The sequence below is a fragment of the Polistes fuscatus genome, unplaced genomic scaffold, assembly GCF_010416935.1.
Source record: "Polistes fuscatus isolate 324 unplaced genomic scaffold, CU_Pfus_HIC Scaffold7, whole genome shotgun sequence".
NCBI lineage: Eukaryota > Metazoa > Arthropoda > Insecta > Hymenoptera > Vespidae > Polistes > Polistes fuscatus.
In genome coordinates, this window is record NW_025113151.1 from 1,305,580 (window position 1) to 1,316,623 (window position 11,044).

The 11,044-nt window shown below is 35.9% G+C and overlaps 1 protein-coding gene across 5 annotated transcripts in view; it reads left to right on the forward strand.

Moving 5' to 3' along the window:
- Window positions 1–9,884, forward strand: part of LOC122524206 (GTPase-activating protein CdGAPr) — a 35,604-nt gene extending 25,720 nt beyond the window's left edge. For all 5 annotated transcript variants that reach the window (XM_043646340.1, XM_043646341.1, XM_043646342.1 and 2 more), the window contains 6 exons: window positions 4,343–4,480; window positions 4,614–5,018; window positions 5,329–5,659; window positions 5,739–6,072; window positions 6,159–7,083; window positions 7,167–9,884. In XM_043646340.1, the coding sequence (XP_043502275.1) occupies window positions 4,343–4,480; window positions 4,614–5,018; window positions 5,329–5,659; window positions 5,739–6,072; window positions 6,159–7,083; window positions 7,167–9,731 (4,698 nt within the window). In that variant the 3' untranslated portion in view covers window positions 9,732–9,884. The remainder of the gene's footprint in view (window positions 1–4,342; window positions 4,481–4,613; window positions 5,019–5,328; window positions 5,660–5,738; window positions 6,073–6,158; window positions 7,084–7,166) is intronic.
- Window positions 9,885–11,044: the final 1,160 nt, after the last annotated feature.

The window sequence follows — 11,044 nt, forward strand, 5'->3', positions numbered from 1 at the left end:
AGTAAACATTGAAATTTGATGTCGTTTTAAAGCTTACATCGGGTGTACACGATAAGAAGACATAATCTGGAACGATTGGATGTGGTCTGGACTTGCGTTGTTTGGGCGTTTACCAAAGCATTTCTAATTTGAAACACGGCACGAATAAATCCTTTCGAAAAGGGGAGCAAGGGGGGGGTGGGTGGAAATGGAAGAGGCAGAAATCGGCAGAGATTTCATTCTCTTTTTATTTTTTTTTTTTGTTTGGTTTCCCCCAGCCCATCCCCCTGTTGTTCTTTTTTTAAATCTAAATCAAGCTTGAAATTCGCGAGAGATAGAATTCGAATCATCCTTTTATTTTTTTTTCTTCTTTCTTTTCTTTTCTTTCTTTTCTTTCTTTTTTTCCGTTTCGATTTTTCGAAAATACGACCCGTAGTTTTCTCTTTTTATTTTTTTCTTTCGTTTCAACTTGATTTTAATTACACAATTTTTCTTTTCTTTTTTTTTTTTCGATTGTATTATTTAATTTTTTTTTTTTTTTTGTGGCAAATACCATTACCAAATGATCACCCCCTCCCCCACCTTCCTATTTAACGTATATCAACAATGTATGTTTTTTTTTTTTTTTCAATTATATATCGCGAAAATATTTAAATATCTCTGCGAATTTTTGAATATTTTATTTTTTACCACGATCTGTGTTTGCACTGAATTAAAAATATAAAATAAAGAAAGAATGGAAAAAGTGGGTTAAGTAAATACGAAAGTTTTAGTTGCCGAAAAAATACGCAATGACCCGTTATGAGAAATAAATGGTGGATGGATATTTTTCTCTCTCTCTTTCCCTCTCTGGTTTAATATAACGGTTTGTTTTTCTTTTTTTTTTAATTACATTATTATCTGTCTCACGTATTTAAATTTTAATCGAAAGTTTATGTTTTTAGAAAATTTATTTGACTCGTTCGAAACGCGATTTAAATGTTACATTAATTATAATATTTCTCGTTTCCACGTTTGATGTATAAAAATAATAAAATAAAATGAATAAATAAATAAATGAATAAATAATAAATAAAAGAATAGGAAAGAGAAACGGGGTTAAGTAAATACACGGGGGAGAGTGGTGGGGATGAGGGTAGGGCGGGGTGTGTTTTAGTTGCCAAAAATTACAATGACCCATATAATGGAAATAAATAAGGACGAGAAGGGGGATGACGGGGGGGGATGAACGAGGGTGGAATATTTGTCTCCGTTTTCGGTTTACTGACCGAATAAAATGCAATCTCTTTTTCTCAGCATTGCGAAGAATCCTTACCAATTACGTTTTCTTGAAACTCGTCCAATAAAAACGTTTCAAATGTTTCGCATAAATTAATACTACATTTAACAATGTAAAAATATACTTTTATTATTAATTTTAAACTACCCCTAAATATAAACATCTTTTTTAATCGATATTTTCGAATAATTTTCATCATTTTTTCTCTTGAACGTTGTACACGTGTTGAATAAAAATTAGAAAGAAAATAAATGCGATTTAAGTTTAAAAAAAACCTTTTCGAAGTGACGTCATCTTTTATCATATCGAAATTCACGATAAGAAGAGGGGAGGGGTGGAGAAGAAAGGGTGGAAGAGTTGAGTTTCAATGAAAATCCGATCGACTCGTTCGAATTTATCTTCGTTTGAAAATTCTCTCTCTCTTTTTTGCATCCAATATCGACGAAGGAGAAAAAAAAAATGATAAGAAAAAAGAAATGAAAATAATAAAATGTAATATGCGCGAAGAAGAAAAAGTATGTCAAGAAATATCTTAAAAATTATGATATAATACTATGTTTTATTAATATTTCAATTAAATTGAAATATGTTATACGATGTTAAATAATATAACAATTATTTTTGCAATATATTTTTTCTATTTTTTTCATTTTTTTTTTTTTTCTTATGCCCCGTTCGTTTTAATTCATCAAACGAGACAAAATGTATGCAGAAAAAGATTGCGATGGAAAAGAAAATAAATGAGAGAGAGAGTGAGAGAGAAAGAATATGTTTGTTTATGTATAGTGTACGTGTATGATTACAATGATTTATAAAAAAGTGGAAGGTTTGCAACTTTCGATTCTGTTTCTCATCGATATACAACGAGAACTTTGTGAAATTTCTGGCCTTTGTCAACTGGATGCATTGTTTTTTTTTTTTATTACAAATATACACGTACGTGCAGTGCATCTATCGATATTTAATTGCAATAATACGAGAAATACGTACACAAATCTAGGTTTGGTTAAAAAAACATTTTCTTGGTTTTAAATCTCTCGAGGGAAGCTAATAATCGATAATATTTTGTTTAATTTCGTTCTAATAATTATTTGTTCGTGTAACGAAATGAAATGACAATTAATAACTAATGCAACAACATATACAGCGAATGTAAAATATAGAAAGTAATACGTATTTTAATTAATCAAAATTCTATTGAGAAAATATTTTTAATATCGAAACGTTGAATTATTCATTTTATTTAATATATTACACCAAAAATTTGAATAATTTATTATATTTAATATTTCATTAATTAAATATAATTAAAATAAATATTATTATTATATTTAATATTTAAATAATTAAATATATTTAAAATAAATATTATTATTATATTTAATATTTAATTAATTAAATATAATTAAAATAAATATTATTATTATATGATTGAAAATAAATGATAATAAATATATAAATTATATTTAATTAATTAATGTTTTTTAATGAATTAATAGAATAATTGATTCGTAAACTTTGGTATTCTCCTCCCCAATTGATATAAAAAATTATCCCTCCAATATCCCTTGTTTATTTTTTTTTCTATAGAATAAAAACACCATTGACTGTAAAAAAACTACAGTTAGTAAAATATATTAAAAATACACCTTACGGTGTTTTCTCGTATCGTATTCATCATAGGTCAGGATAATCACGAGCAATGAAAGCGAATGCTTGTTGGTTAAACGAGATAATTGGTAATACTCGTATGATTGAAGAAGACTTATACAGACACACTGTATATACAGTTTTACTATAACGTTAAGAAGGAAGTCTTTTGGTTTAAGATAAAAAGACAACAAATTTTTCTTAGTTTCATTTCCTTTCCTTTTTTTCTACTTTTTTCTATTTGTCTAAAAAACACGACGGACACTTTGAGTCGTGTGTTTTTGTGTGTGTGTGTGTGTGTGTGTGTGTTGATAAAAAAAAATTAACCCTTTGCACTCGAGTGGCGCCGATACGGCGCCCGGCTTTCAACATTTGACATTTCAAGTGTCAACTCAACCAAAACTAATTACAGTTTATAATACAGTTAATAATAAAATAAAACAATTATATTAATATCAACTTTATCCATTACGTCATCGTTTCTTGGATTGGAATTCATAAAATATACGTCAGAGTAAAGAAACTTTATATGCTTCTAACTCTTCGCGAATAGACAGACCTTTCATTCAGATCGAAAGTGTAGCTGCTGCTGTTGCTGCAAAAAAATAAAAAAAGATCAACATTTTTGTTCCATCTCGATGTTGTTAGAACAACACACACACAGACACATTCATACACAAGTGGAAGATAGTGATGACCAGTTTCTTTGACTTAGGCACAGTTCACTAGACTCGATTATCATTGCAAATATTACACACTGTCACAATTATTCCATTTATAATATTAAAAATATCAGAACACATTTTTTTTCATCATCATCATCTGATGAATATCAAATCTTAATGAAAGTTATAGTACTTTGATTGGTGTAAGATTTATTATTTCAAAATAAGTGATGAAAAACTGATCATTGACAAATAAGTTGGCTTACGTTAAAACTAACTTTTATGTTAAAAAATTCACGATGAATAGAGGAAACAGAGTGAGTATCCGTCAGGGGTCTAGCAATTGAACGAAGATGCGCCTATGGTTTCGGATGAATCATCCTGCATGGAGAATTTAACTAACATAAGTACCCGAGACTCGCTCATTGATCTTGTCCTCTAACAGACGAGACCACTGAACGTGCCTACTACGTCTTTTTCGTGTCCCTTTTCCCCCTTTCCTCAACAAATAAAACCCCCACCTAACAACAACAAAAAATCGTCTATTCAAAGATTAAAAAAACCATGTAAAAATATATCCTGCCACGTGGACAACAAAATGAAACCACAACAAAATTCAAATACAAAATACAAACACATATTTTTCTTACTTGGTTTTGCTTAAATAGTTGCAGCTATTAATTGGCCTTGCTTTTTGTTTTTCTTTAGGACAATGTGTTATATTTCTGTAATTGTAATTGTGAACAATTGGTTATTTTTTCTGACGCAGGGATTAGGATGTAACAGAACGGACGACTTCAGTACACCTGTTAGTTCTGGTAGCAACATGGGAAGTATTGCAAGGTTTCCTAAACTCGACGAGTGTGCCCACTTCCATTACGAGCACGTGGAATTGGGTACATTGGAGGTGAGTTTATTTCCAACACAAATTTCCTAATTAATATATTTTCTTTAAACAATAATTCAATCCAAACACACACACACACAAGAGAATAATAAACGTTTGATCACAATTTGTTATTTAATTCGTTCGTTCGCAGGTATCCGTAAGCGATGGGAGCAACGAAACAGACACCTACGCTGTTAGGGTAACTTCCGGTGACGCATGCTGGACCCTACAACGATCCTACGACAATTTCGTGATGTTCGACAAACAATTGCATCGATGTATATTCGATAGAAAATTTTCTTCCCTGCCTAAGTTACCCGATGCCAGGCCTAAATTACATTGGGTTATGATAAAGGATTACCTCCAAAGATTCTCACGCCTAAATCACGAGGGTCTTAACTGCGGTCCCGTGTTAAATTGGTTGCAATTAGACAACAGGGGTAGAAGGATACTGGTACCGGAATCAGATTCTTGTCCCATAAACACGCCAGCTGTTGCAGCGGCCTATGCTGTTAGACCATACGTTGCACAGGCCCAGGATGAAATCTCATTTCAGGTTTTGATTTTCTATCTCTTTTTCCGTTTAAACGAACGAACGTTCGTTAGTTTCCTATATTTGGGCTAATGATTTCCAAGAGAGAGACAGATCGTTCGAGTATTACGATTAATTAATCCGTAATGGGGTGTTGAGAACTACTGGGTCTCTCAAATGATTTTGTTTGTTAACTTGATACTTGTTCTATGTTTTTTTTTTTATTTCTTTTGGTCTTTTTGTCGAGAATATATTCCCCCCTCCCCATCCAGATCTAGTTTTAATTTAACATCCTGTATGTATTAACATGGGTACATCGTAAAACGTATTACAGGTCGGAGACATGATCTCGGTGATAGACATGCCACCACCAGGAGAAAGTACGTGGTGGCGTGGTAAACACGGATTCGCAGTCGGCTTCTTCCCAGCTGAATGTGTCGCGGTAATCGGAGACAAAGTTCCACGTCATTTAACAGTCTCGGCTACGGTCAGATCGAAATTACCGGTAAAACCGGTGCTTAGAAAGCACGGAAAATTAATCGCCTTCTTCAGATCATTTATCTTGAACAGACCGTCTAGGAGAAGGTTAAAGCAATCTGGGATTTTAAAGGAACGCGTATTTGGTTGCGATCTGGGTGAACATCTTTTGAACTCCGGTCAAGATGGTAATGCATTATCATTATCATTATCATTATTTGATTTGATTTTCAAAAATAATGTGGTTTATGATTTCGTTCCAAATAGTTCCAACGGTTCTAACGTGTTGCGCCGAATTCATCGAAAACCATGGCCTAGTCGACGGTATTTATCGACTGAGCGGTGTCACCTCCAACATTCAAAGATTAAGAAATGCGTTCGACGAAGATCGCGTTCCAGCATTGCATTCCGACGAAAGTATCCTGCAGGATATACACTCCGTTGCGTCCCTGTTGAAAATGTATTTCAGAGAATTACCGAATCCCTTGTGCACCTATCAACTTTATTCGACATTTGTCAGCGCCGTGCAAGCCAATAGCGACGCGGAAAGATTGAGACGAATGAGAGATGCCGTTAGAAAATTACCCCCACCACATTACAGGTAATTCATTATTATTGTTGTTATTATAATACGAAGAAATATGCGATGATACCATTAAAGAGTCACGTTAATATATATTTTTGTAGAACTTTAGAATATTTGATGCGTCATCTGGTAAGAGTGGCAGCACGTGGCTCGGAAACCGGGATGACACCGCGAAACGTTGCAATAGTTTGGGCACCGAATCTTTTGCGATGCAAAGAATTGGAAGTTGGTGGGGTGGCAGCCCTGCAAGGTGTAGGAGTACAAGCAGTAGTTACAGAATTCTTGGTCTGTTACGCGGAATTAATATTCGGCGATGGACCGGTCGGTAGGCCAAAATCTTTGGCCATAACGACACCTGCTCGTTTGCTCAGTTTGGAGGAAGCACGAAATAGGAGCGTCAGAGGGGAACCAGATTATATTGAAGTTGGTGCGGGTCCAGCAGGTTTGCCATTGCATTATCATACGGTGATAGAACTGCCACGAAAGAGAAATGGCTCGAAGCGTTCACCGTCATTAAACTGGAGAGCTTTGTTCGGTAGAGGTGGCTTGGGTGGTACCAGAGGCAAAGCCAGACAAGTTGGCACGCCACCCCAAGTAGAAACGGTGCCAAGTTCCTTAAACTCTTTGCGACGATTGAGACCAGTCAAAAGTGCGGATAGTTTGGATGGCGAGGACAGTTTGGGTCCTTTATTGGGACCACCACCGGCGAGACCTTGCGGTCATAGTAGATCGGTATCTCACGATTCTTATTTCGATCATCTGGCCGATGCACCTAACCCTACATCGCCGCTCGATCTTTCGGAGATCCAACTTAATTTTGATCTCGAGGAAAGAGAGATGAGAATGTTTTCGGAAGAGGAGAGTGCTGGCGTTGCTTCGGTCGAAGCATCACCTCGACGACAGAGGACCGAAGGTACTCAGTGTCCCCCAGTTACAGGAGGTTCCAAAAGAAAACGATCGAGACTCGAAGAACGATTGCACTGCGACGTCGAGTTACGTTTTATCGATAGTCAAAGTCCCGATCAGGTGTGTGTCTCGATCAGATTCTAAAATAACGAGACCACAATTTGTCAATATAATTCTAACCTATTGATATGATTATTTTTTAGGTTATGGTATCAGCAGACGTACACAACATGGAAACGCCATCGCCGTTACCAACTCCAGGTTATTTGCCATTATTGTCCGAAGCATCGACTCCTTTGACTCCTGCAACGTTGCAAGGAACTTCACACTCGACTTCACCGATACCCGTTAATAGTCCTAGGATTAGTTTTCGAAGTTTTACTTTGCCGTTAGAAATAGACGACGAACAAACCAATACGAATAATAATTTGAACAGAGCTAGCGTGTCTTCCGATAAAACATCCGACCCTAGTCATAGGTTATCAGTAAGTTTAAACGAACAGAATAACGCTAAGTCTTGCGAAATAATACGTAGCTACGATAGACACGAGGATCATCATTATAGTAACAACACTTTAATCGAGTCGACCAAAGCTCGAAATAACGAAGAATCGACGGAGGCTGGAATATCCGATATTCCGGATCAAGAAATGACCCCTTGCGAGAGGTTAATATCATTGTGCAGCGAAGTTGAGTCAAGTAGGTTGATTTCAGCCTCGAAAGACATTACAGACTCGTCCGAGTTATGTCAAATGGATAAAAATCAATTAAATATAGATAAGAAAGATACATCGAATGTTAAAAATAAAGAAAAAACCCCAAATAATAATAATAATAATAATCATCGATCGAGTGATATACAGAATGAAGAAATGATAGCCGAAAATTCCGATTTACACGGGCAACACGAATTACAAGGTTTACCTTTATCCAACACGACTGATCTCGATTCACCGATGTCCTGCGAACAAACTTTGGAAGATCTGCCAGATTCCGGTTTCGTTATATGCGACAGTTCGGATAAAATCTTTACCAATACGGAAACGCAACCGATGGTTACCACGACCAATGATTCTGGCGAATGGGTTATAGTCGAGAGGACAACTGGTTCGATCACAACACCCAGCAGCGAATCGAGTAGTCCTAAAGATCCTTTGGAGGGTACGATGAATCCTGCGATTGCTACGGAAGCACCGCAATTGAGATCAATGTCCGAAAATATTTCCCGAACTTCTTTGGATCTTACGATGGGTTCCACGGTGGACACGGACACTTCTTGCATTGGGGCTAGCGATTTAACCGAGAGTCCTGTTCTCGCACAAGTTACCGGTGAAATGACGTGCGACGTTACCGATGTCAAGGATTACAAGGATTTCGATGAACACGACGACACTCAGAGACCATCGACAACCAACACGTACACCAGCAACGAATTTACCAACGATTTACCTTCCCTTTTACAGGATCAAGACAACGGTAATGAAAAAGTTTGCGAGCTGAATATAACCGACATCGAATCTAACCAAGAACCGTCCCAAATGAAAATGGACAATTCTTTCGTTCGCATTGACAACAATACTCACCTACACGGCAATAATCAAAATCAAGATAACAAAAGGACCGAGTGCGAAACCGATAAGACGAAAAATATGTTGAAACAAAAGCAACAACACGAGATACAACGAACGATGGAAAGTCAACAGAAATTGCAATATTCGCAACAATTGGATAAGAATAAAGAAATCCGTGGAATCGAGACGGAAGAAGAAGAAGAGGAAGACGACGACAAAGAGATGTCAAACAAGTGCCAAAATTTCGAACAAATGTCTCAGAAACAACAGAATCAGAGTCCTCAGAATAAATATATCACGAAACACGATAATAAAGATAGTCCTAAGAGAAACAGCATACGTCATTCGCAGTTACGAGAGAACATAGAAGTTGTTATACCGTCTGAGAACGCGTCTGAACCTTGCGGGATCGCACACGTACCGGAAGGTGCATCCGAAGCTATGCCCTTGGACGATTCGTCGTCATTTTCAAACGCATCTTCACCGGTCGACGATTCGATAGTATTACGAGACACCGCAGCCATTTTGCAAGAGTTGGCATTGCAAAGATTGTCGGGTGGTATGGTTGGTGATTTGTCGATTCCACCTAGAAGAAGATACGAGACCGAGGTTGTCAATCGCGAACGCAGAAGTTTCGATTCCGAGATTGGTCGTGAAATCGTCAGGGAACGGAAAATGCGTCAGGAGTTGGATTCCGCTAGGGGTAAATCGGAGGAGCCACCTGTAAATAACGCGACCCATCATTTGCCCCCATGTTTGAGGGCACGTCACGCTAGGGCAACTCGTGCAGCACTCAGCAGATCTCTCGACGAGGCCAAATTCAATCAAATGACCAGCGGTGATTCTTCCTTACCGGTCAAACAATCGTCGGACAACGTTGTTCAGCAACACAGTTCGACGCCTAACGTTGGCACCGTTACTTCCACCAGCAGTAACAGAAGCAGCACCAGCAGCAGCAATTCATCGTCCAATTGTTCCGAGAAAATTCAATTGAAGAATCTCGGTGGCCTCGACTTGGGTGACCCACAGTGTCGAGAAAGAATAGAAAAGTACAAAGAGGAGAGGCGGACGTTTCTAAGGGACAAATATAGATCCGAGAGTTTTCGCGGTATGTCATCGAAATCCGAAGGTGACGGTGAACAGGCCTTGCTCGCCAGATTAAAGCAGAGAACTTCGACTAGGCCCTCATTTCATTGACACTGAGCTGATACCAATTCTGAGCACTCTTTCTCTTCCTTTCTTTCTTTCTTTCTTTCTCTCCGTCTGTCTGTCTGTCTATCTGTCTGTCTCTATCTTTGTCTCAGATTCAATTTATGAATATACGAATCTGCTGAATATATTGAAGCTGCCGATCCACTGCTTTTAACTTTGGAAATTCTATTTTTTTCTTATTTTTTTTTTTGAGAATAAGACTCGCGTCTCGTTGTTTTAACGAGATTATTTTATTTGTTCATTTTTTTCTGTTTCCCCCTTTTCATTTGTCTCTTTTCAATGATGTTGATCAAACGAGATTGCACTGTCTACGTTGAACGTGCAATATTAAATGTTAATGTTATTTTTTTTTCTTCTTTTTTTTCCCCCTCTCCTCCTCACCTTATATAAATATTTCCTATAATTTATTATCGCGAGTGTAACCATTTCCTTTATTTGTTTTTTTGTCTTTTTCTTCTTTTTCTTCTTATTTTCTTTTTACTTCATTGTTATAAGAATTTTTAAACGATAAGAATATTTTTTAATGATAATATTTTCCCAAAGAGATAAGATTCGCGCGTCTAATCGTAATTTATTGTGTTTTATTGTTATATTATTATTATTATTATTATTATTAATAATAATATCGGCTTCTATTGTACGTTTTTACTTGGAACGTGTATGTACCAGAGTTATGCGCGTGTATGTGTGTATGGGTGTGTGTTTATGCGTGTGTGTCTCTTTCTCTATGTGCGGAATTGCATTTAATTAATTAATTAATTAATTGAATAATTAATTAATTATTAGGAAAAAGTATTGGAGTGAGCGCCCTCCTAAGTGTGTTGGAATTTGTCTAACGAGAATATTTTCTGAAACGCTTCTTCTTTCGCATTTAGATTTTAAAACGAGAAAAAGAAAAGAAAAGAAAAGAAAAGAAAAGCAAAGAAAAAAAACAAAAAGAATTGAAGAAACAAATGGATGCGTCGTTATGCGTTGTTCTTTTTCGTTGTTGAACAATTACTGATTTTTATACTGAAGAAAAAATGAAAAAAATTAGATAAAATATCTTTTTTATATTTGATATATGAAAAACGTTGAGATGAGATTAGTTTCTTTTTTTTTTATATATTAGCAAAGATTTTTTCAACCAAGCGCCTTAATTCGTTGCTTATGCGAATGATTCCTTTTTTTTCTTCTTTTTCTTCTTCTTCTTTTTTAATTATATATTATTATTATTATATATATTATATATTATATATTATATTAAAAAAAAAAAAAAAATTAACAAATGTGGAAAGAGAGTGAAAAAAGTGAATTAA